Source organism: Barbus barbus (genome assembly GCF_936440315.1).
Source record: "Barbus barbus genome assembly, chromosome: 17".
Classification (NCBI taxonomy): domain Eukaryota; kingdom Metazoa; phylum Chordata; class Actinopteri; order Cypriniformes; family Cyprinidae; genus Barbus; species Barbus barbus.
The window spans coordinates 14,834,517-14,862,423 of NC_136745.1; the positions used below are offsets into that span (position 1 = coordinate 14,834,517).

General features: G+C 38.4%; 1 protein-coding gene across 1 annotated transcript in view; it reads right to left on the reverse strand.

Moving 5' to 3' along the window:
* Positions 1-4,506: 4,506 nt before the first annotated feature.
* Positions 4,507-27,907, reverse strand: part of LOC306883581 (catenin alpha-1-like) — a 104,288-nt gene continuing 80,887 nt past the window's right edge. Inside the window, exons 16-18 of the mRNA XM_079438951.1 lie at positions 25,822-25,927; positions 6,145-6,279; positions 4,507-5,364 (exon numbers count right to left, since the gene is read on the reverse strand). Of these exons, the coding sequence (XP_079295077.1) occupies positions 5,074-5,364; positions 6,145-6,279; positions 25,822-25,927 (532 nt within the window). The 3' untranslated portion in view covers positions 4,507-5,073. The remainder of the gene's footprint in view (positions 5,365-6,144; positions 6,280-25,821; positions 25,928-27,907) is intronic.

Below are 27,907 nucleotides of genomic sequence, written 5' to 3' on the forward strand. Positions count from 1 at the left end.
GCATTAAAACGAGGGACCTATACGATTCTTTAATATGTTTCCGTTTGTGAATGAGGACTTGGCATGTAAAAAAATAAAATAAAATAAAATAAAAAAATAAAGAGAGAAGTAGCAACATCCAATTTGTGAATGAATTGTTAGTTTGAGCCTGATCTTTTCAATTAATTAGTTGATTCAGTTCTCAAGACTGGTCTGAACGATTTAAGAATTGAACTCATCCAGTTAGAAGTTCAACTCTCCACTCTTTCAATCACTTCGGGTTACAACTCTCTGGAGAAGACTATAAGCCTCACAAGTCTTTGCACAAAGTTATCGTTTGACTTCAGACATGCAATGGACCACTTGTATTCTGCTTTTTGAAGCTTGGAAGTTCATTGTAATTGCAATAAAAGGAATGTTTCCCTTTTGTTCTCCACTGAAGAAACCATTTTTGGGTTACATGGTGCCAATTAAAATCGCCTTGCCCTGTTAGCAATGTCCAATGTTCAGGAGGGGAGTCTTTCTGTGTGGAAAGACAGTATTGTTGTTTAAGGGATGGATGTTACTAAGCACAACTATCCAACAAAATCTCTCAGCCGTCCATTTAATGGCCAGAGATTCAGGTGTGAGCGACTGGATTTAAATTTGCTGCCTGTCTTCTCACAGCCAGCTGAAGGGTAATACCTCTAAGACATTTCTTTTCATACGCGTCGAGCCTCGGAATCATTTGTTGTAGCATAACAGGAAGCCGTGAGAATACTATCACAACTGATTGAACTGTCAAAAAACACGTTGTTTGATTGATCACATTTCAACCAATCATGTCATGCCAATTTCAGATGCGATCGGGTTGACTGACGGATCCTGGGAGAGAAAATAAAAATTTGAGGCAAGGTGATACACATTATGTTTAAAACTGAAATTTGCCCAAAAATCTATTTTTTTCCCCTTCTAAGCAATCAGACTGTTTGGCATTGTCCAAGAACGGCAGTCCAAAGAGAGTTAAAAATAAGCTCTCATGCCAAACAAAAAAAAAACTTGCTTGTCAAAAAACCAGCAGCAGGTAAAGTTGACCTTTGCTAGATTTCCAAATGATGCACCCCTGTTAAAACTGGAGAGGTTTTTTGGCATCAAACAGCATGCGTGAAACACCCAGATGACCTTCCAACAACAGGAGACGACATCTGAGGGTGCCCATTGTTTGAAGGACTGAAGGGAAATCAGGAGGTAGGGTCAAACCCGCTGCACATCCTTGACAGATGCAGCAATTATAATGAATCTCGAATCAAATACTCCAAACAAAAGCTGACAGCTGAAGCCTGACAGAATGCGAGCATGTGGGCTGCTAAAATGCGGAGAGAAGAGGAAGGTGTTAAGAACCCGTGAGAAAACCAAACAATGGAACATCGGAAATCAACTTCCTTAAGTTTATTTTGTGCTTCTCAAGCAATTAGCAGTTACATCTTGCGACAAACAACAAATTATTCAATCTTACTCGTGATTAATTCACACAGTTGAGCTTCCCTAAAAGATGTCTTCAAGACACCGAGTTCATCCTCAACTCAAGGTTTTATGCTCTGCTTTAGCAGCGAGACTCCGTTTCAAAGCACTTTGTCTCAGCGGTGAACTTGTACAGAGCTTGTCCACTCTTCCTCCCTCACTGTAGTACATTTTCTATTTGGAGAACTGTAATGTCTGGAGGGAAAGGTCAACCGCAGACAGTATGAGTAATGTGAGAGAGAAACGGAGGGCGAGAGGACATCACTCCATATCTGAAAATCTCTGTGTTGAGGAAAAGGTGTATTACATGGCTGAGAAGAGCTTTGACACTCAATACTTTTCCTCACAAGAATGAAATTTCAGAAACATGTCATTATAAATGAGCTGTGTGAATGTAAAGCAGATTTGTTAGCTAAACAAAACAAGATAATTTTGAACGTATGTGGCATAACAAGACATTCCATGTAAAATATGGTGCAAGGCAACGCTTGATGGCCTTCGACAACAGGGAGCAGTTTGATTTGAATAATCGCTCTGAGAAAATAAGTATTTCTCACTTGCGGGTCTCGGAGTCATGTCAGTTATGATGTAATATTCTTCAGACTTTTATTCGGGAAGTGTTTGATAACCTGTGACTAGCTGGATGGCTGACAGCGTATTATAAACAATGGCAAGAGAATGCAAATGGGCGTACTTAAAAAGCGCCATAGAGGCTTTTGATATAGACCACCTTCAGGTGTGATAACAGATGTCATTAATCAAAGATTTAACATACTGTATAAGCGTAGGCTCGAGTTATATTAAAAATATGAAGCTTTTTCACTACATTATCGCAGTAAGCTCATTTGGCCATTTCGCAGAAGGGAATCAGTTTGCCTAAAGACATATACACTAAATCTGTGCAAAGTCAGAATGCTGCAAATCCACCGATGGTGTAATTTTTTTATATTTATAGTTTTAATAAATATATTAATTTAACATTTATATATAGGATCCATGGATTCAGCTTGCAAATCATTTCAAAGCAGCTTTATTGAAAGTGTTCCAGTAACACTTTATACAAAAAAGGTTAAATTCATTATATTAATGAATTCATTAGGTATCACAAACAATAAACAAGATTTATTTTTTTAGCATTAATCTAGGTTAAAAAAAAATTAAAAACGCTATTGCTCATTAATGCTCTGTGAATAAAGTTACTTAACTTGAAATTTTACAGTATATTAGCCTAGGTAGATTCATAAATGCTGTAAAAGTGTTGTTTTTGTTAGTTCATGATACATAATGCATTCAACAACTCGAACATTACTGTAAAGTCTAAATGTTGTGCATTAACCCTATAAAGCCTGTATTAAATCTGAAAAATATCCTGAAATACATTTTGTTAGTAATATTTCAAGCTATACATTTCTTGAAACTGCAGCAAATTACATATTTTTGCTCAGTTTGGGCCTCTGAATTAAACTTTATTTTTAGGTGTTTTGCCCACATTTCTCCTTGTACTACATGAGCCATAAAATCATTATACTCACAAAAAGAGATTCAATAAACACTTCCATATTTAAAAAAAAAAATAGATTTTTAAAATCTATTTTTTTTCTTCTTTTAAAAGCTTAAAACAGTGTGTTGCAAAGGAAATAAGGTTGCATATTTTTGTGCCGCCATGAATTTTAACAATCACGCATTGACCAATGCGACTTTCAGAGAGGAGGGTTCTTTTGTGCTACTGGAAATCCAATTTGGTGTATTCCCTCTTGATGTCAAACTGACCTCGCTTTTTCTCACACCTCCACAAATTTGGTTAAAAATGACAATGCGTGTAGGTGTTTTCATTTTATTTTTTTTATTTTTAATCAAGAATGCAAATGTGTAAAACAGCAATCAGCAGTGAACTCCCAAAGCATTACATAACATAAAATAACACTCCTGTAGCAAACTACGGTTCATCTACAGTCATTTCCAGAAATGAAAGACAGAACGAAAAAAAATTCAACTAAATCCCAAAGCATTACTAAATCCACAGCAACATCTGACATCCAATTAAGTTGCAATAAACGCAAACTGAATCAAAAGCATCTCTCAAACCATCTGTCACGTAACCTCCGGTGACCCAACACAGTTGTTTATAAATGCAGAAACAAGTAAATGCGCTTCTGCCGGGATCAGGCTGGAAGTGGCGTCAGGCTACTTCAAAGAAGTCATCACACATGCATGCGTAATAGAAATGTGTATGCATGACTAGAACGCCGCTCAAGAAGCAACACTTTACCACCCACTGCTCTGACTAATGTGAAAAGCTTTTTCCCTGTTGACCATTCAAATCTTTGAGCAACTCCATTTGAGGTTGTTCGCTTTGCGCAATGAATCAAGCATCATCCTGCACTTTCACAATCAATATATTGCAAGCGAAACCTAATTAACAAACGCAGCAGCACTGAGAGATGTTTTCCTACCCAAATATATTCTCAAAAGATCAGCTGATAATGATGAACTCATTAACTAACAAGGCCTTATGAGGAATATCGATCGCTGTGATTTGGAAGCTCCTTCGGGGCTTGATCCCATTTATCGTTGGTGGTGCTCAGTGGATCACGCACAACTGGCCCAGTCCATCCACACCCATTTAACCCAAGAGTTCTCCACTCCTCCGAATAAGAGGTGTGTTGATTCATTTAATCAGTGTCTGAGTCATGGAGGGGTGGGAGGATGGGAAGGAGGAGGAGAAGAGAGGCCTAAGGCCAGTCTTCTGAATTTAAATACAGGGCTGAAGATTGAACTCGCTCGCTCTCAGCCTCTCATTCGCATTTAGCTTTGCCCCGCTGCTCCTTGAGATTACGGAGGGCATTATTGAGATTGTTCTCCTTTTAGGCAACTCTAGTGACTGCGACAAGCAACTAGTTTGGCTTCGTTTATAGCGTTTCACATCAATGCACTATTTTCCATGCAGCATAATTTCTCTTGAAGATATAAAGAATTAATATTCACCAAACTTAGTCTATTTTACAGTTAATCAAAGGATAAAACAAGTGTTATCAAAAAGTTTATTAGGCACAGCAAAATACAAAGATTTTGGTCTTGAGACTGACACTAAATCAAAGCCTGTTTTTCTTTATAGTTTCATACCAAAACAAGTATCGCAAGTGTTACAGTGAGTTTGCATAGGCATGAAAAAATGGAAGGAAAAACAAAAATCAGACAGTAATGGGCAATATCAAAGCCCTTAGTGTGAAATATATAAAAGTCTTCTCGTAAAATACACTTAAATGTTTTTAAAAATACACAATCATCTAGAAAAGGGGGAAACGTACATATAAACTGTGAGGGAATGCCCGAAATTTAATGTATGCCCCTACCTGTCCTCAGGAAGAAATCTTGTGTAAAGATTGAGCAGATTAATGCATTCATGTGTTAAAATATAACTTTTGCTATATAGACCTTCGTGCACTCAGCATAGCCACTGCTTATGGAAAAAATATTGGCATATTGGTGACTAAGGTACAGGAATGCGTTTAACTGTGTACTCGCTAAATCTGACTGATTTTAAGGCTCAATCTACTTCTGAAGCATAATCTACTGAAATGCGGTAAAGGCCGCTTAAATACTATCCATTGCTTTGAACTCGCTCAGGGCCTGCACAGGGTTGATGTGCTTCTTTTGAGAGGACCGCTTCACTTTGTTGGTCTGACCGTCATCTTGCTTCTCTCGTTTGACCAGCGGCTTTTTCTCAGGAGCTTTCATCCTCCAGGAGATGGCGGGCATGTTGAGGTTTTGCATTCCTTGAGACTTCTGGTACTTGGTGGAGGCCACGTAGGAAGCCTTCACGGTGGACACCACAGAATTCATCAGATTCTTGGCCGCCTGAATCAGAGACATAGCACTATCCACCTGAAAGTTGAGAAGAAATTGAAAAGACCTTTAGAGGAGTTCCCACACTTTCGAAATGGTGAATTAGCATTTCCATGACACTTTTAGCCATTTATGATTATTGGATATGGATTTCTCTTTTACAGAATCTGATGGAAATGACAGACAGATTTCAGCTTGTATGTCAGACACTAATCTTCTGAAAAAATAAATTTAAATGATTATAATTAATAACCTAAAAATATCTTAAATTTTCTAGTCGCAGGTATGTTCTACTCAAATCTTCTACACTTAAATATTTTCATCTTTATAATGTATATTCATAACAGAATTTTGAAAGATTTGATCAATTTCCACAATGTTACATTTTTCAGGTTTTCAAAAACTGCAGAAACCCTTTATTTAACCCTGGTTGTAAATTAAAGGACATCTCTGCAGGTAAAACACTTCAAAAACAACATTTGCTTTTACTGGACTTAAGATTTTGACAATACAAATAAATTCAGAGATCATCTAAATACAAACCCTTATATGTGCAACAAAGTATTTAAGGTTAACAAACAAATTAAACAAATAGCAACTTTAAAATAAAGGCTGGGAATAGTCAAGCTAGAAATACTATTGAGCTGTAAAACAAAAACAGGAAAATAAATTAGCTTAGCAGCATGAGTTGTTCTTGTCATGGAGGTATGGATGGGTGAAAATAACAGTAATTTTATTTTGCTTCAGATAATTAGGTTTTTCGCCACAGAGGCACAAGTCTGTCTGTCCTTTTCTTCCTCTCAGTAAATGAGTACTTACCCCAGACACCACAAGCTCTCCGCCCAGATTCTGCACCTCTGCTTTGACTTTACTGCAGATATTGAGCTGGTGACAGTACAGGGCGATACGCTGCAGATAGGCCAACAGATCCTGCTTGCACGCTGAATCTGGACACTACAGAGAGAGAGAGCGAGAAAGAGACAGCAGTTACTTTCGGTCAAACTATTTTTTCCACACTGATTATGGGGAAAAATCTATGTAACATTTAAACATGTTAAAATGTGTTAAATGGAGCAGAAAGTCCTACTATAAGAGTTACTGGCAAATGAAAACATTAGCCAGAATATTTCAAAAACGGACATGCGAGGAGCAGGGACATGTGGAAGGGTGTGAAAGATGGGCGTTCAGATTCATTCATGGCGCTTTGAGGCGTAGACTCTGTGTGGGCCTAATGATACAGATGCACCATTTAATAAACCTGACAAGAAACCACGTTGAGACGGATGGTGAGTCAGACAAGCGTCTGTACAGAAATACTTCGACTGATATCTAAAGTGAAAAGCACGTTCAACACGCTGGCTGTTTTAAGGATCTTTGACTGTTGCCTGCAGATACCCTAACGCTCCACAGCCACCTGTCCAGCTGCATGTGCTAGTCAAATTCACTCGGTTCCCCATCGTGGCAGGTGATCGGGCCCACCGAGGGCTCACTGCCAAACTGTCCTTATTTTACCATAAGGAAAAGAAAAAAAACCATCTGCATCCATCAGAAGAAAACAGCTCTCTATGTGCTTGCTCTTAAGGAATATTTTTGAGGTATAAACCCAACCACGGTTCCAGAGTCACAGTTTCTAAATTTCTCACCCAAAAGTTGATCTCGCATCAACAGCTAGCTTATTACTAATTCTCAACTACAACATTTACTAATTTAGGTTTTTGCACAGATATGTATTCAGGGTGAAAATTTGATGCTACGTGGTAAAGAGCATAAACACCAAGACAGAGCTGTTAATGGCACCCTATATAATTAAGTGGCCTAATTTCATGGCACAAAAACTAGCAATTTTCTTCAAACATTGTTGGAGTGCTCATTTGATGGATGCAGTTGCAGTGGGTAAATCTGAAGACAATGTCTTGGGATTTAGCGTGTTGACAGTTACTGCAAAACTTTTTAGCATGCAAAAAGCACAACACACTGTCAGCACGTTAAAGATGTTGAATTTGCATCTTTCATTCCCTTCAAAGCACCTCGGATGCAACACGGAATAAAAAAAGAAATTAGTCCTGCTCACTAATCAATTAGTTGACTAGTCAACGATCCTGCTCATTCCTGTGTGTGTAAAATAAAAAGCCCGCACTGCAGTGCTGCCAAACAACTGAATTCATCACTAGCTCCATTTACCAGTCGTTGGTGCAGTAAAAAGCACAGTACTTATTTTTCCCCATAGTTTGGCCATTCAATATCAATACCTCACGATGTTTCACCAGTCTCCAAGGTAACAATAGTTTCTTCACAGTTATAATGATCAAAGAGTCTGGCCCAACATTGTTGCTCTGAACAAGCAGGACTTGAGGGTGCCTGCACATAATTACACCAAGCCAGCTATCCAACAGTGCCTTCATCTCAATAACTCTGCCCCAAATGCCATAAAGCATTTGGGAAAATGTCAAATTTCCATTATTTTAAACTACATCAAGACTGCAGATGCATACTTAAGTTGCTTAGGGCTGGAAAGACACTCATAGATGTCATATGCATAATTCTGCCACGCAAAATGTACCAATTACAATTTATGTAAAATTCTGGTGCACGTAATTAAAGACCTCAGTATTCAGCCAAGTTAAAATAGTGCTTAGTTAGCCATAATGTATAAAAATGGTGCAAGAAAACCTAGAAAATGCGAAGTTCCCATGACAAAATGATGCCTGTATGAAAGAGAAATTAAACCGAGATGGTCTTCCAACTTGGACATTGTTTTTTTTTTTTTTTACTATTTACATATGTAACTTAAAGGAATCCAAAAGTAATCCGATTACATTACTTTCATATTGTGGTTCTTTGATTATGTTACTGAATATATTTTGATGAAGTAATTTGTAACTAACGGAATACATTTGAAAAGTAACCCTCTCAACCCTGTTTACTACATTACCTTACATTTCTTTACTCTTTTACTTTAAATCCGTAAAATAGCGCGTATTCTGTGGCATCTGATCAGGGGCGTGCAGAGAGTTCCTCAGGGGCAGGAGCTTTGGGGGCTCGAGGCCCTGCCCTTTTTTCAAAATTATTCAAAAGTGCCCCTCTCAGACAAATATCAACGATATTGTGGTCAATAAAACAATGCATTTGAATTCTAATTAACATGACAATGTGAACAAAACCGTAACTAATCGCTGAAAAGTCTGAAAATTCCTGTATTTTCACATATCTAATAAATATGAGGCGTTGCTATGGGTTGCGTGTGTTTTGCTTGACTGACTGATATTCCACAGTCTGTTCAGGAACCATATAGCCTATGGTTCTTTCAGTGAGTGGGTCGACAGAAGGAAACTCTTTTTTCCCCATCAATAATCAAAGCTAGTGTGTCGATTTAATTAAAAATCCATATATTATATATTTTAGAAAATTAGAATATTAGTCTACATAATTCAATTATGTTTGTCATGTATAATACACCAACCAATCATGATATGGCTCAAGTTAAAATTTCATTGGATAATAATGTGAAGTGGAGCAGTCATTTTCCATTCTTATTCATAAATCGGTAGAAAATGACATGGAACAGATAAGCTTATTTGTGGAGCAAAAGCCCTGCATAAAACAAAAGGTTTTCGCAATAATGGTAATCAGTAGGCCATCAATTTCACTTATATAAATGTATGATATCCTACACCCAGGGCTTGAAAACGAAAGAAAAAAGAAAAAAAAAAGTCAATCGGTCCACTCAGAGCAGAATCGATATTTTAACGTTTCTGTTCCTGCGTTCCTCTGTATTATTACAGTTCCGAAACCGGTTCGAGTAGAAAAAATAACTGTTAATAAAGTTTTTTTTTTTTATTGTCTTTGCCTATAATAATAATGATAAAAAATAATAATAAATGTACAGTATTTTCTTTACACAAAAAGAAAGAAAAAAACAGGAAGAGATGGTATCTTAACCCGCTGCTCTAGTCACAGCCAATACAGCATCATCTTTTCTAGATTTTCCTAAATGTAGGCTACTAAACAAAATAAAAAAAAAATCTATTAATGCTTTAAAGACATTACAGTATTTTTTTAAAAAAGATATTTAAACATGTTTCCTGCATTGTTAAAAAACATTGTATAAAATTGCGTTTTATCTATGAAGAGTTCACAGCTGAGCGCGGGCTGGCATTTAACTCGTTGCAGGGCTCCAGACAAAAAAAATCAAGGCGCCATTGGCTCCTATAAAAGAAAAACTTAGGCGCCAACTTATTTTTTTAGGTGCCACAGAATAAAAGTGGTTTATTTTATTATTATCATTTTATTTTTCCCCCCTATTTTAACATTTCAATCATTTTGTCATGTGTTTGTCTTATCTTTTCTAGGCTTTATCAGCATTTTAATCCATCTTGTAGATGATCAGGTCGACCGAGGGACTAAGGTTCACTTAAAGTGTGAATTAAATGTCTTTTACAACTTGAAATATACAGTCACAAAGAATTGATCGTTACACAGAATCTGTACCAATATCATGGACCATAAGCATCACTTGGCAACTGAGTGCAGTGCATCCTATAAATGTTGTCACGTCTTTCACACATTCAGTCTGTTTTTCTTCATTAGTAAAATGCAATTTTATAGGAGGAGTTGAATCATGTACAACAGAATAAGTAAAAATATTAATATGCAACAGCGCATAAATATAGCAAAACGCTCCTCTTTATAGTTATTTTTCTAGCTGATTGATGAGTTTATGGACACTGAGTGGTTATTCTGAGGTAAATGTATTACAATGCAATGTTTACAAGCTTTATACATTTCCTCAGTTTGAAACACTGAATGAGCTTTTACATAAAACATTTCAGTAAGTTGTACTATAGGCTCTCTTATTGCCTACCTTTTGATCATGTTCATTTCATACTATAGTAGTAAATCGAAATATATAATGGGTTCACTTGCTGCTTTAACTGAGGTGCTAAAGAGATCGCGCCTGAGCATTAAGTGCGATACTCTCCGCTCGCGCGATCCGGACGCATACACGGACCGTGTGGACGCGGGGTACTGGTGTTTATATTACCGAAAGTGTGCGCTTGTGGTCCGCATTAAAGAGCACCCACACCGCATCATTTTAAAGCCGATACTTTGTTTATTAAAAAGTAAGACAGCACAAAGCTTTTTGCGATTACTGGATGTCAAGTGCGCTTCAAATAACAGGAAGTCCATGCATTAACAGAACACAGCATATAGACTAAGATCTCGATAAGAAGATCGACCGGACAAGTGTAAATGCATCTGGTTGTTGAAACCACATATGGTCATTTTACTCCTCCCATAATATTAAAATAATAGACGTGTGAGAGCGTTTTATAGGCTATATGGCATGTTATAGTCAGATATGACAGCGCAATGCAACAAGCATCACCGCGGATGAGTAGCGGAGTATTTCTTCAGCAAGCACGCGTAAACTGAATGAACCTGAAAGTAAGTCGCAGACGCTCAACACACAATCTTCTTCATTAAAAGTAGCCAGACTAGCCTATCTTTCCAGTGCTGATGCCGCGCGCTCTCTTGATATTGAAATTAGCTGATAATTAATAAAATTATCCGTTGCTTTCATTGACGTGAACTCCGTTATATTTGCATATGAAGCGGGAATTGAAGAACGGATTTATATCCGTTTTGCGAAGACACATTTATGTGGCCAAGTGTAAATGGGGAAACGTTTTAACAAATCATATAGATATCCGATCAGAGAAAATGCATGAAGTGACCAGGTGTAAACAGGCCCTTTCAGGTCTCTCTCACTGCGTTCAGCAGACTGTGTGCGGCAGAGACGAGGACTGTTTGAAACTCTTTTCAGTAAAACTTTGATGCGCATCGTCTTATGCAAGTTTAATACGTGAACATAACAAAAGATGTGAGCGCAAAACAATCGGGAAAAAAGTCCTTTCATGCAAATTATATATAGTCGCCAGTGGCGACCTCAGCAAAAACTTCACTCGCAAATTAATATTTTTGGTCGCAAATGCGACCATTTTAGTCGCAGTTTGGAGCCCTGCGTTGGATGCATCAGCGTCACATTTGCATAGTCTGTACTACTTGAATTCCTGATTGGTTGACAGCAAATTTCAAATATTAAAATGGAACGATAAAATAACGTTATTAACCGGTTAATGGCCATTTCAAATTTGATTGTTCAGAACTATAAAATTTGATTTAGTTGCTGTTTCCGGTTCTGTTCCAGTCAAAATTTCGTTCATCTATGGTTTTTGTTTTCGTTCCTTGAACCGGTTCAGAGCCCTGCCTACACAGTTTATTATTCATGAAACTCTCAAAGTTAATGAAGCCCAAGTGCCACCTACAGGCCTATTATGTGAAGTGTAGGCTGGTGAAATGGTGACGTGAAAGGACTTTATTACCATTTTTGATTATTATGTAGCATAATGAAAGTGTCTTATGCTCGTCAAGCCTGCATTTATTTGATCAAAAATACAGAAAAATTGTAATATTGTGAAATATTACAATTTAAAATAATGTTTTTGAATGAATGAATGAATTAATTAATGGAGGCATTTATATAGCACTTTAATGTGTATTGTTATACACCCAAAGTGCTTTACAATCATATAGGGGGTCTCCTCCAACACCACCATATATTTTTCTATTTTAATATATCTATTTTAATAAAATACAATTTATTTCTGTGATTCAAAGCTGAATTTTCAGCATCATTACTCCAGTCTTCAATGGATGGTCCTTCAGAAATCATTCTAATATGCTGATTTATTTTCAGCGTTGGAAACCGTTGTGCTGCTTAATTTTTTGCTTTTTATTTTTTATTTAGGAACCTGTGATCCTTTTTGGGGTTCATTGATAAAAAGTTAAAGAACAGCATTTATTCAAAATAGAACAATTTAGAACAAAATCTCTGTTCTTTTTAACTTATATATATATATATAAATAAATAAATAAATAAATAAATAAATAAATAAATCACAGGTCCCAAAAAATACAGTATATATAAAAAAAAATATAAAAAAAAGCAGTACAACTGTTTCCAACATTGATTAAAAATCAGCATATTAGAATGATTTCTAAAGGATCATGTGACTCTGAAAATACTGCTTTACTTCACAGGAATTAATTACATTTTAAAGTATATTAAAATAGAAAATATTTATTTGAAATTGCAATAATATTTCACAATATTATTTTGTGAAATAATATTCAGTATTTTTTAATCAAATAGATACAGCCTTGATGAACATAAGAAACCATTAAAAAACTATTGATCCAAACTTTTGAACTGCAGTGTATTGTACAGTAAAAATGTTAGTTATGTTAAAATGTATTTAGTTACATCAAGGGTCCAATCGAATAGAAATAGCACATTAAAGTTAAAAGTTACACACGTTTTTGTGAGCATGCTGTACAGGTCTGGTATAAAGAATGCTTTTGCTCCGGTGCCCGAAATGTCCGCCCGATAGAGAAAAGTTTTGTTCAGCAAGAAAAAAAATGAGGGAACATTGCTCCCACGGGTCCTTAAATTTGATACAACTAAACTCAAGAGTTTTTAAGGCCTTAGACAGTTTTAAATGCGTTAAATGGTATAAGAAATAATTTTTCAAATTGCCTTAAATAGATTAAGAATTCTGCAGATACCTTGTAAATAGTAAAATAAAACTCTTTCCTTGATATTCGTTGATATGTGTGTATTAAAAATGTTTTTGATTGACATTTATGGTCTTTATTTTATTTGGGCTAGTTAAATTAACTTTCGGGCTACCAAAATCCGAAGAGTATCTGCCCGAAGGGCTACCGGGGATTTTGAAATTTTGCGAGCCCCGTTTAGAAAAGCTGAATACAGCGGTTTCCAGTAACCTCTGCGAACAAAGCAGTATTGCGATTAAGAACACTTCTTTTGGGTATTACATGGAGCGAAGATGAAAACAAAATACCATCGAATCGTTTCTGAAGACAATCAGAACCTTCAGAGGTACATTCATATAAATAATTCATTCATAGATTAATTTGCATAATTCCCTCAGCACTCTTTTAAAACCTCCCAGCTTTTCCACCCTATTTTCACTCAAAACAAACTACTCTGCTGCCGTGCGCTCGTGAGACTGGTACTTAAAACTGTGCTTTATGCTGGACAGTATTTATTTATCGTGAGATGTTCAAATCGTGGTAATCGAATACCGTTTTAATGATAATTCAAAAATGAAACTAATACTAACCGTGGAGAATTTTATCATGATTTATCGTCAAACCAATAATCGTTACATCCCTACTACATTCTATGGGCCTAGAATTCAGATGGGCTACCTGTTATTTTTATGGTATATCTAAAAGTGTACATTTTCAAATGTGATTGTTGGTACATTTTACCAGTATTTACCATACTTTCAAAAAAATTAAAATAGGTCTTATATATCTCGTCTTATATTCAGGTCAATACGGTACCTCAATTAAAAAGACTGTGGAAGATTAAACAAGAGTGACCGTGCTGATTTTATGTATGATGAACAGGCAACCATATTTAAACCATCCATTTTAATGTTTGAGGCCAGCAACTCAAAATACAAGAGTGGAATATAAAGCCAAACTTGCAGAGATGTGCCTGTGGGAGATTCAACTGGAGATACAGAGTCTGAGTCAGGCCATCTTCACCATACTTTAATAATCATCATTCTGTCTATACACCCCACTGAGAGAGAAGGGCAGATAAACAGGCACAGGCTGTGAGAAACAAGACAGAGCGACAGGGAGACAAAGGAAGATGGGAGACAAGTGGGCAAAAAGAAAGTGGGATACCAAGAAAGAACTGGTGAGAAACAGGAAGAGAGTGATGTCTTTCAAGACAGCGTGAGAATTAGCTGCCATTTGATCACAGCATTTCCCTGAAGTTTTGCTTGTTAAAAGGTAAAGTGTGTTAGATTTCCGTAGTAGCATGTAAATCTCAATGTAAAACCGTTTTCAAATTGTGCGCATAATCGTGTATATTAATAAATGTCCATTAACATGCAAAAATTAAAAACACATACATTTAAATGCACTGACAATTAAAAAAAAAAAATAGTAAATGACAAATTTTCATTTTTAGGTGCATACTTCCTGCTATAATGTGCTTTAAAAAGGCACTTTCTAGGCCTAAGGAAAAAGTCTGCTCTGCGTCTACTTTAGTGAAGTGAGGTGACATACTGCCAAGTATGGTGACCCATACTCGGAATTCGTGCTCTGCATTTAACCCATCCAACGTGCACACACACAGCAGTGAACACACAAACACACACACACACACACCGTGAACACACACTCGGAGCAGTGGGCAGCCATTTATGCTGCAGCGCCCGGGGAGCAGTTGGGGGTTCGGTGCCTTGCTCAAGGGCACCTCAGTCGTGGTATTGAGAGTGGAGAGGGTGCTGGTTATTCACTCCCCCAATCAACAATCCCTGCCGGACCCGAGATACAAACTCACAACCTTTGGATTACGAGTCCGACTCTCTAACCATTAGGCCACGACTTTCCCTACAGTATTAGCTGACTCTATAACTGCAGGATACTGTAAAAGCATTTGTGCAAAGGGTTGGAGGAGAGGATTACATTCACAGCAATAGAAAGCAAGAATTTTCTTGCCTTTAAGGGCTTCTCACCCCTACATCTGGCATGTTTATCCAGCAGCACTGCTGGAATATTCAGCGGTGTAGCTCTGACTGCTTTGGCGATCGCCGTTTCCACTCCAGCTGGCTCAAAGGATTCTGGGATTTGTAGTAAAGATTATCCAGCTGGGCACATCATCACTCCCCAGCGGGAAGTCAGGATGTCTGGGCAGAACTTCTCCCTCTCCCTCTCGCTCATCATCCAGCAGGGGCACAGGAGTGTCCTTATTCAAGCACAGAAAGCCAGAGTGTCCACCTCTCATCTGCTTTACTATTCCACCCCTTATTCCAGCAGTCATTAATAAAGCCCCAAATTTTTATCAATCACCGAGCTGCTTTTCTTCCCTAGAGCTAGAGAGCTTACTACAGAGGAAGTCAGACAAACAGCAGAACAAGGAGGAGAAAGGGAGAGAGAGAGAGCGAGAGAGAGAGAGAGAGAGAGAGAGAGAGAGAGAGAGAGAGAGAGAGAGAGAGAGAAAAAAGAGAGAGAAAAAGAGAGAGAGAAAAAGAGAGAGAGAAAAAGAGACAGAGAGAGGACAGCGGTGGTGAATCAGAACAGAGCCCTGCTAAAATGAAACCTGCTAAGCATACCAATTAGAGGCTCGACTCCTGTTTGAGACCCTTTGAAAGCATCACTTGTGCATGCTCAGCTGCTGAATTCATCCAAGTTGAACAGGAAATGCAGCCTGCCTGCCTGCCTTGACCTAGACGCATGTGAATACATGATGCACATGTCAAACAACAGTCCTCCCTGCTTTCCTCAAATAATTTTTTACTCCACCTGCACCATGCAGATCACATGTGGTTCTGCCGATGCGGTTGATTTAGGGGGCACTTTGCAGTGAAGGGATACGCTAAGACAGCAATTTCTTTTTCTTTTTTTTCTTTTTTGGAGAAGTGCAGTGTCCAGTAAGTCCCTTATCAGGCTGGACCAAAAACTTATTCTGCATTTACCCATCACTCCATTAAAAATAAGCAACTTCTGAGAAGTGTGTTCTTAGGAAACTCATCTAACCCTTGAGTACATGCTGTAGCATAACCTTACCTCAACTTCAGCCTCACTTCAACTCCTTAAGTAATGTACATGCAAGCACTTAAGGGATATTACTTTGCCTGGTCACAAACTTTGGATTCTGTGCAGAAGGAGTTTCTTATTATTATTTTTTATATTATTACTTCTTATTAATTTCTATAATAAGATTTTTTATTTTTTTATTTTATTTACTTCAAAGGACAACTGAAACAAAGAAATACACGTTTACTAGTTCTCAGAGGACTTTTGGTTTTCCTTTTTACAGGAATCAGTGAAAGAAAAATCTTTTGCTCGTGTATGCCGGCTAATAATGCATGTGGTTTCGAAAAGTAATGAGCTCTCTTTAAAGTGCACTGCTTTTCTAATATGACAATGCGTTAACAAGTGAAGTGTTAAAAAGAGGCCCTTTTAAGCACCTTAGTTATGTTTATCACATGCATCAGCAAAAAGAGGTGAACTAATGCTAATGAACTGACCTAGATAAATTGTGTAGCATGCATTTGAGTTTATGAAGCTGGGAAAGATGCTAAGTGTTAAAATGACAATTCAGCTACCTTAAACATATTTCCCTTTGACTGTTTATCTCATAGGATCTTTGAAAATGGGATCTAAAAAGGGTTAAAGTTTCACAGAAATTTGTTTTAAATAAATCAGTCGTACAGGTTTATAACGAAGAGTGGACAAGTGATTATTTTCATTTTTGGGTGAACTATTGCTTTAAGTATAATCTTTAACTGCTATAGTGAGCAAAATCCACTGTGCATATTCATGAAAATGGCAATGCTGAGAGAGAAAAAAAAAGAACACTTTTCTCTCTGTAAATGTGTACATTGTGTAAATACAGCGCTGTCCTCTGGCATGGAGGCTGCAATGGAGCTGTGTGAAACTATATGCAAATTCAAAAACGGCAAACTACACCCAGAGAAAATTCAACAACGAATGCAAAACAATGAAAACAAGGGGGCAGCCACTATCAGGACTGATGAGCGGAAGAGAATGCAGGTGTTGGAAAATATAACAGATTTCACACCTCAACATTAAAAATATCCTGCTATAAAAGTGAGTAGGAAGGTCAGGCCGCATCATAGTAAATGTCATCCGGCCTGCTGAATTCCATTCTAAATGGGCGGTGGTGATACTAGAACAGCATGAGCAGGGTTCTGACCTTTCTCAACACATCAGGGAGGAGAAATGCCAGTTTCTCGTATTCACTGACATAGCAGCATTTTAATATAGAGCAGCCCTGATTATAAATGGAGCTACTTGAGTAATGCATTCTTTTGTGGGTTATGCCCACTAAAGCCCGAGGAGATATTGATACGCTGCTCGCTGCACTCCTCTCAAGAAGGGATGGAATGAGGTGTGTGTTTTCTCTCTACTAAACGGAGCAGATGACATATGGAGGTGATTAGAGCAGTGATGAAATCGTTATGCCCACTTCTGCGAGAGAATTTCCATAGATATGATTACCTGGTGTTCATATGTGGTGTCCCAAACCACAGAAAGAGTTACCAGTTGTTACTGACATCAAGCCAGCATCTGAAATTTAAAGAGGGACACGCTAAATCACATTTAACACAAGCACTCCTAAATGGCTTAATTTTCATTTCCAAATTAAAGACCGCGCCTTTGGCTATAAACTACGACGATGTTTTACTGCCTCTTAAAAAAAAAAAAAAAAAAAAAAAAAAAAAAAAAAAAAAAAAAAAAAAAGCCGCAATATTTCGAGAATAAAGTCGAAATTACGAGAATAAAGTCGAAATCGTAGAAATTAAAGTTATAATATTTTGGGAGTATAGCCCATAGTACGCATGCAAATAGCCCACCGGGTGAAGTGGCCAGGCCACCGGAATTGATTTGAATATTGTTGCGCCCAAGCAGCTGCATCATCTTACTGGGATGCGGAAGAATCAATTTTAAGGACCCGCGGAAACAGCTTAATATCAAGAATATGATATTTATTAACAGACTGAACAGGAACAGCTGTTTCTTAACTTCAGCTCACACACTCAATCGACATTCCTTTGGGGGGGCGCTGTAGCTCTCTTTTTTAACCCTTTTTTAATACACTACATATATATGTGGGACCATTAGCAGAAGTCTTCCATTGCATTCGTTGTAGTGCGCCAGCCACCCAATAGCAATAGCTTAAGCTTTGTGCTTTTAGTGCTTTTAATATAAAAAAGTCTCAGCTTTCAAAATCAGTTTTATAGGGAAACACAAATTATGTGTCTTACAATAATGTGATTTTCAAGCTCTTTAATGTGGCGTGACAGATCGCTGTATTTATGTGAATTAATTCATTATCTACATGTGCATATACATGTGGCTTCCAAACTTTCATTCCTCACGTAGCCTGTTTAACTAAACAGCAATAAAACGTTCTAAAGGTTGAAGTGGACTTAAATTTGCTAACTTAAGTTATATTGTTGTCTTTTCTGCTGTAAACGTTAAATGACTATTCACAAACTGTTTTTTTCATGATATAATACTGTAAATGAGGACATCATATTTAACGTCTTCCATTCATTATTTGTAGCGTGCCAGCCACCCAGTAATCACAACAATATTGTGGTTTGCTTTTACACAGCTCAGCTTTAAAATGGTCAGTTTTATAACGAAATACAAATTATAAATGTGTTTTTGCTCTTTATTTCAAGTTTATAGCAAGATATAAAAGTGAAGGAACATAAGGCATGAAAAAAAAAAAGTTTAGCCTAATTTATAATGAAAATAATTCCTCGTTGTTTGTTATTGTAATTGGAAAGATGATTGACTCACATGCCGCTTGACACATTGCAATATAGCCTAAATTAATTGTATTTCGCTATAAAGGGGGAAGTCGTGGCCTAATGGTTAGAGAGTCGGACTCGTAATCGAAAGGTTGCGGGTTCGAGTCCCCGGCCGGCAGGGATTGTAGGTGGGGGGAGTGAATGTACAGCGCTCTCTCCACCCTCAATACCACGACTGAGGTGCCCTTGAGCAAGGCACCGAACCCCCAACTGCTCCCCGGGCGCTGCAGCATGGCTGCCCACTGCTCCGGGTGTGTGTTCACGGTGTGTGTGTGCATTTGTTCACTACTCACTGCTGTGTGTGTGCACTTGGATGGGTTAAACGCAGAGCACCAATTTCGAGTATGGGTCACCATACTTGACAATACGTCACGAGAAAAAAAAAAAAAAAAAAACTGACATTTTTTAAAAGCTGAGACTTTGGAATATCTCCCGGACCGGTGCTCAATCCGGGCCATTTGCATGCGCAAAAGGCTAGAATAGCCTCTCTCAAAATATTATAACTATACTCTTTATTCTCTCAAAATATTATAACTATACTCTTTATTCTCTCAAAATATTATAACTATACTCTTTATTCTCTCAAAATATTACGACTTTATTCTCGAAATATTACGACTTTATTCTCGAAATATTACGACTTTATTCTCGAAATATTACGACTTTATTCTCGAAATATTACGACTTTATTCTCGAAATATTACGACTTTATTCTCGAAATATTTGTTTTTTTTATTTTTTAATGTGGCACTAAAACGCCGTCGTAATAAAACCGTCACCAAAAAAAAAAAAGTCAATCTCTGGAGGTTTTTTTTTTTTAATCAAGTGGAGGGAAAAAGGGGAAAAGAAAAAAGATTCCAAGTGGGCTGCAAGAAAATAGAAGAAAATGTAAGTAAATCTCCAGAAGTGTAAAAACAGGCACAGAAAAACCCATCTGCCACAAAACTTTAGTCCATCTGAAGGAAGAACTGAATCTTCATATAAAAATAAAAAAAAGACGTCTGCAGTAAGCAAACTTCATCTTCTATAAACAGCTGCTGGGAGACAGTTTGAGAACAGCGCAGGTGGAGATTTGACGTACTGACTGTGACCCTTCAACAAAAAGTTTCTGGACCGCAAACTTGATCTCCCAGCATCTCTCAGGTGTGAACTCATTCTAGATTGTTTTTACTGGCTGTGGAAGCTCCATGCTGAAATGCAGATCTGGGGAAAGTGGTGGATGCAACAGCAATAAAACTGATATCCTGCACAGATTCACAAACATTTACGTAAATCATCTTTCTACAGAGGGGAAAGTAGAAGGGAATTCAGCCCACTCAGTCATCAGTATTCAACATACAAACTGGAAACGGCAAAGCACCCAAGGCAATCGAAGGTTCATTTTAAAAGCACCTGTTAATATCAAAGTCATTTTTTACCAAGATAAAAGATTCATCTGTAGTTTCTTTAATAGAGAGAACTCTAATGCACTTGGAGAGAGGAACGTCCCTTCATGTGGCTAATGCGTTTTATATTGCGTTTAAATGGTCTGGCGGCGCATTTGTTTTTTTTAAACCGCTAAATATAAAGCCATCATGGACCATGATAATCAATCAAGTGGCATTTGAAACAGAGTGATGATCTTGCTCCTATCCAATTACCCAAAGAAAAAAAAATTATGAGACTAACATTTGCAAGTGCCAAAAATCTATTTCAGTCTAATAAAGTCTTGATCTAGGATCAGAGAAGACTCAAACTCACTCGATGACGGGGGACAAGAACATGAACTCAAATTTAAGTTTTCTGATAAAATAACAGATATGATTCATGTGCCTTATATGTGCATCACTGATCACTGAGGCAATTGAATAGCCACAGCATGACATAGCAAAAGCCACCAACACGCCTGCCAAATAGAGACAACCACTTTCCTAACAGTTATTAATAGGACTGCCTGCTCCAAAGCATATTTACAAGCACCTATTTCACACAGTTCATACAGAGTATTAAACCATTTTCACATTTCACCAAATTAAAAATGCTACTCTGAAATTCAGTGCTGTGAAATTTTCATTGGACTGAAAGTAACTAGAAAACATTACAGATACATTACATGTCAATAATGTTTAAAAATACAGCTCACTAGATTGCGAAAGACATTATTATATTTTTAAAAATAAAAAAAAACTCTGGCTCTGAACAGACAGATCTGCTTCAGGTTGTTCAGGTTAGCTGGATAACGCCTACACACTACAATTGTTAAATGGTGCCATGGAACTGGACTGAGATCAAAACAACATCCAAGGCACTGCAGGGCTTTTTTGTTCTTGAGCCATGCAACTATTTATTTGGCCTTTGGGTCACTGTCCTGCTTGAAAGATGAACTTTCTTCCTAGTCTTTTTCAGCAGACTGAAAGAGCTCTTGTTTTCACAGCAGAATGTGATGGACAACTTTTCCTATATGTCTGGGTGGTTTGATGTTGCATCAACTTTCACACAACTGAACCAACAGTGCTCACTGGGACACTCGAACAGAGTTTTCAACGCTTTTTAACTTATGGATTTATTTCTCTCCTATACTACCTTCATTTTTTTTTTTTTTTTTTTTTTCACACAACAATCCTTCAAATTCACAGGATGAATTTTCACAGCTCTCCACAACCTCTGAGATCACAGAGTAAAGATTTTTTAAAAGATTTTAGAAACTGATTTGTGAAGCATTCTTACTAACTCATTGAAGAGAATTGACTGAGCAATTAATTCACAAACCAAACACTATGGCTAACAATCAAGTTTTACTCTACACAAGAGCAGATACATTTTTGACAAAAAAATAAATAAATTTCCATGAGTTTACGGAAGTCTACAAAAAACAGTTTTTTGTATTTCCATGACAGTGGGAAGCCTTGATTCACTATCTAAATAATGATCTCCTTTGGGGATTTAAATACTGTAGATTATTGCAGTTCCTCTATGCCCCGCCTCTCTCAAACGCGCCATTTTCTACAAAGTCCTTCCTTCCGACAAGCGCAGTCTGCTCTGATTGGCCAACTGGCACAGTACATTGTGATTGGCCGGACACCACAAGCACGCGCTGGAAATGTAACACCCCTTTCCATAATCGTGAGCTTCATCTTTCAAAATAAATGTAAAGACAGTTAATAATGTCCATAGTTTTACCATCAGTACAAGCCTTTCGCAATTTCCAAAAGGTGCTTTTGCTTTCGCATAGAAACACACAGCGTCTCCCTGACATGGCTGCATCAACACTACTGTGGTTACTGAAACCACGCCGCCGCCTTTGTGTGCACATTTGGGTGGCATTACGCAAATATTTCCACATCGTTACGTGGACATGTGGGGGCATGTTTGAATGAGCCTTTTCAGGTTTCAGGGGGGCATGGACGAGTCTTAACTTTGATAAAGAATATCTCTTTGGTTTTGAGACTTTAGTCTTTGCAACTTCAGGGACCTTATCTATGCATAAACTGCTTGTAACACTCCAAAGAGAAAGGAAAACTTGACCCCTTTAAAAAAAAAAAAAAAAAAGAAAAACTGGGAAGAATATTTATAGAATTTGTAATTGAGTAAACTGGCTGAAGATCTTAATACCTCTGAATGAATACTTCTGCAAGGCAATTCATACTTCATGTCTAAAATATGATTCAATTAACCAAATGGAACATTGCAAATAGTCTGCCGTTATGCCACAAAACCAGGAGTCTCAACCAGGCTGGTGGGCATCATGTAAGGTACCAACCCTTGAAGTGCTGAGCTGAGAATTTGTGGGATCGCATCTTGATTTTTTTTTGCTCTTCTACTGTAGAGAAGGAAATTTACAGGCCTGTCACCGTTAAGCAGCCAGAGGCCAGAACTGGGATTAATCCAACCTGTGGTGGAGCCTATGGATCACAATAAATCTTCCCTGATTGAATGTAAATTGGAAAACTATGTATGTCGGTATACATCACTGGCATAAAGCACGTGCTGCCGCCCGCAGGTCTGCCTCGCTAAAATATGAAAACCTAGTGTTGCGCGATCGTGTGTGCCGGTTTCATGCCTTCATGTGCATGCATGTAGGGCACAATATTTATGGGCAGTGTGGTGGCTTACACATTTGCATTATAAATCTCAATTACACTGCATTATTTGCTCAGAACTGTGCTCACACAAAATCCTCACAAGTTGCCCCTGCAGAATCAGCTTGTAAATTCTCAATAAACTGCAGTGCAGACCTTTGTGTGGCAATGACCTAAATCCTGCATTGTCATCTCTGCACTACACTCATTTCTTTAAAATTTATTCGAGCCGTTACAGCCATTAAACTGATTATTAAACCTGCCCGAACATTTCTGGCAGCATTCTGCAATGATCCAAAAACATCTTCATACAACAGCTAGATGTTGTGAGATGGATTCAGAAGGTCTGATTCTCAGACAAGACGCACCACCCGCTGATTTTTTAAAAAGGCCACCCACGCTATCCGCTTGGGTACCGCGGTCTTGTTTGCATCCTTGGTTGGCCTCCAGATGCAGAGGAGTATGTTTTGTCACATTCTCATTTTGATTAGTTAGGTTTAAGTAGTCGAGCTTGCTGCTAGGATGCATTTGTGAAAAGTTATGCAATACAATTCATGCTTTCAACATTTTATTTCCCCATTCTGCATCATCTTGTTTACCTGTACAAGGTTTCTAAGGATTGCTGTTTTTGGCATATTCAACTTTCACTGATATTTTTGGCCTATCAACACATGGCAGCTCTGTTGGCAATCTCAGATGTAACAAAAGCACATGACACAACAAACTAGATGAGCAGTCAGGAGTGATGCTATATCCCACAGCTGTGTATTCTGTGGCAGGTCTTTGAAATGGCAAAGAGAGCAAGGAGGACAGAGCATAGGGGGAGGAGTGCCTCGATAATTTGCTTTCCACCCCTCCGCAGGCTCCTCTGAATCTGACGATTCACCCTTCTGTATAAGAAACTGCTTCCCTTTACTAATTTTTCGGCAGTTAGCCTCTGGCAGCCTCGTCTGCACACGAAGGTGTGAGGAGCAGTCTAAATATAGTTTGGCATAAACATGCATATATAAACACACACACATACACACACACACACACACACATATTGTTATATATAAAGAGAAAGAGAAATCTACCACCTGGTAATTATGTTGCTAATTAAAGACGAATCGCACTTAATGGATTCAGGTCTCACTTGGGGCTTTCCATCCCTCATTCCTTTCGATTTTTCTTCACCTACTGCCCTCAATTCCTCTATTTGTAGGCAGGACAAGAGGAGGGAGGACCATTCGGGACTGAGCTGGGCTGGGCTGCATGTCAGGAGTTGCTCACACCTGTTTAAAAGCAGCGGTCGCACTAGGACAGACACATCTCCTCCCACAACCAATGAACTTGCTAATGCATACAGCAATCCCTACTTACGCTCACACAGCATACAAAATAAATTTTTACCAAGTACTGAATATGAATAAAAACCATGTTTTTGAGAAAGGTGTAGAGAGATGAAGACTTGCTTATTTATTGTTATATTTTAATTTCAAATATTGAAATATAACATAATACAAAACTATGTAAAAACATTAGTAGCAGTAGTAGTTATACAATTCAATTTTGATTAATTACAATATTGTTAATAAATTATAAATTTGAATAAATTGTAAAAAACACAAAACAAGAATAAGTATAATTCAAAACATTTTAATTATGACCAGTGAAATCGCGTCACGCCTGTCTTTGGCACGTGTGGTGAAGTTCATTTTAAATGCGTCCTACACGCAAATCAATCCCATTATTCAACAAATTGGCAGGTTCAGTATAATGGACAGTTTACAAAACATAACGCATTTTCATTTATGTGCCAGTGTGCGCAGATAAGCAAACATCCACAGACACACACACAAGCACCTGCACAGTACCCATCTGTTTTCTGCAGGGCATATCATTGTATTCACAGCACTGAATAAGCAACATCAAAGACTTTGCAGGACGTGGCTGTCTATAAAAGCTTTCACCGTCTCTGAACTGGACATTTAGTATTCCTCTCCAATTGGGTCAGCGCAGGTAGCATTACTACAGACTTGAAAAGTGGAGCTGCTTCACATTGGATCAAAGTGCAATCTAAATAAAATATCAAAAGTGCAGAGCTTCGGTTTGCATGAAGGCTGCTTATGCAAGTTTATGTAAAAGGAATCTTTTTGAAAGCACACTGCAGATGTTCACGGGCATGGCTAATTAACAGCCATAACCATGTGGCAAATAGGATAATGCCACGTATCTTTACATTCCCTCCCTGGGTGCTGCACTGCGCTGCATGGGCAAAACGTGCTTGCAAATGCAAGAACTCAAGAAATTAACATCTAGTGCAACCCTGAGTTTCACAAGTTCTCGCCGTTAACCCTTTAGCTTAATGCAGTTCAAAGTGTAAAAATGTCTTGTAGTTCTTCAAAACACACACTGAGTGCTATTGACACGTCAAACTAGTAGTCTGCTTGCTGCACGGTGATGTTAGCACAGCGTAACGCACTCTTAATTAAATGACAAACTGAGAGGAGAGGCCTTCGTGGAGGGATGAGTGATGGGTGATGATTCTGCCAAGCAAAACCCCCTTCCCGAGCTCACAATATCTCTTTCAACAATGCTATTGAGAAGACAAGAAAAATCTGAAAGAACCCTTGCAGCACATATGCCGGTTTGATGTTTACTGGAAATGTTCCCATATTATTTTCACGAAGCCTGTGAACCTGTCATTGTCACTCAGCTTCAAGAATAAGAGTAGCTTTCCAGGAAAATAAGAGTCGGACTACGGGAATGGATTTACAGACCCGTAGTGCCGTCTTTTGCATCATGGTCTCCGTCGCAATTTCCAAAAGGTGCTGGGAAAAGGCCAGGGATAGGAGTTGGCTGGGAGATCAATTATGCACTGTTGCGTTTCACTGGAGTGCTTCATAAGGATTAAAATTCTTAAGTGAAAAACAAGCGCATGGATAATTCACCAAGAGAAGAGATCTTTTTTTTCCCTGCAAAACAGACTTGTGAGTTCAACTTACTTGATCCGCAATAGCGCGGCCCAGCTTGTCCATTCTTGATCCAGCTTCTGCAATCTTCTTCGCAGCACTAATCACATCAGAGGTGTTTTTGAGTGGTCCTTTACCCCTGGGGGGGGGAACAAAAAACACAGCAGTTTCATTCACAGTTACTGTTCTGTGTGCAGTCTCATGTGACGTGCTACTGAGTGTGTGAGCATGAATGATACATGTCAAAACGTCAACACGTTCAACAGATAAGAATGGCTGGTCATATTGACAATGTTGTTAAAAAAACAGGCTTGTTTCACAGCCTCGCACTCACAGGAACACAGCACAGCATGAACAGGGCTTTTTGGGCAAGACTAGATCAATTCGCTTCCAGTTGATTAATCTCATTAAGGAGGAACATCCCTCTCCAACATGCTTCCATTCACTAGTAGCTTGAAGACTTCGAGGGGGGTACGAATGAACGAGATACGCATAGACAGACAGATGGCGTGAGCTAGCAGCAGCTCCCACCCACTTCTGTGATGTTTGGTCAGCTTCCTGGGGTCACTGCCACTTCAGTTCATTTAACAGTTCTGGCCTCATCCATCCCAGTGTCCCATCTCAGCCCCCCCCGCAGCTCCGTGGTTACAATCCGGCCAGACATTTGCCAGTTCTGTGTGCCCACAAGGGACTGCGGGGCACAGTTGGCAAGTGGCGCAACCTGGATTCAAAGCTGCTCTCTTCAGGCTAAACTGAACAATCCAACCCACAACAGATGGAATTGTGTGTTTTTGCTCTTCCTCTACACTCACCCCTCCCTATTACTCTCTCTCTTTCTGTGCCGTTCAGACAGGGTCCTCCTGGCAGCACTGCATCTATTAAAACGGTCACAGGAATTCACTAGAGACACTGTCTCAAAAAGAAAAAGCACCCCACAAAGAGTGACCAACACTTCTAACATTTTGAAATGCAAAGGACGGGTTATTTTGATGTCGCTTTGGTGGAGGCCCACCTGCAACCCGCCCTAGGTGAGAGTGTGGCCACAACAAGGTGACTGTCGAGCAAGGGTGACTTCATCTCACTTGACAATCCCACACTCAGATATGCAAATCTGACTGAGTGCCCATGAATTAGCCACTGATACTGGTTCCAGATGGGGGTAGTGCAATTTTGTGTGTGTGTGTCATAACTGCTCAAGCACTGGACCACAGCATGCACAGACAGGTGGCTCCAAAATATGTGACACGAATCCAGGCGACGCATGCTTTATTCATGAGCAGAAAGGGACATAAGCAGAATTGGTGGCAAGCCGCTTCTCTGCAGATATTGAGGCCGGATAAAGGCTCCCGAAATCAATTTCCTCTTTATAGCATTAACCTTCATGGGACTGTGTACCCATCCAAGGTCGAGGGGCAATAATTTGGGCGTGGACTGAATTAACTTGCAGAGACCTTCACTCAGCACATTTCTGCAGGTGACACATCAGCACCGATTGCCATTTTTCATGCAAATGCCACCAAATCTGTGCAACCACACTGACAGATGTACTACAGCCTTGTTTCTTTTTCCTCGAGACAATGACAGATTTCTGGGGGCCTTCATCAAGAGGTATGAGTGTCACCTTCAACGAAAACAATACCATTCTACTGCCTAAAACACAAAACAGCAGACAGATACATCATGTTTAGGGCACTAATGAAAATAGTTTTACAATTTAAATGAACAAATATACGATATGAATAAATAATAAGTTTTGATTAGTTAAGCCTGTGTCGAGGCACAGAAAACCTTTGTGAACCATCAATAAACACCCATTTCAACTAGTTTTGTTCCATTTTGTTCCCGTTTATGTATGTGTGTGTGTCTTATTTAAAAAAAAAAAAAAAAAAAGAATATTCAAATATTTATTTAAATGACATTTAACGAGAAATACATTTAATAATCTAATTGTCACCATTTTTATACAAGCTTATGATTAGGCATTACACACAATGCCCTACAACAACATTTTATATATATATATATATATATACATATATATACACACACACACATCCTTCCAAGATGGCGCCGCTGTGTTCGGACGCCGTTCGGGTCGCTCCACTGAGATTTTGCTTCA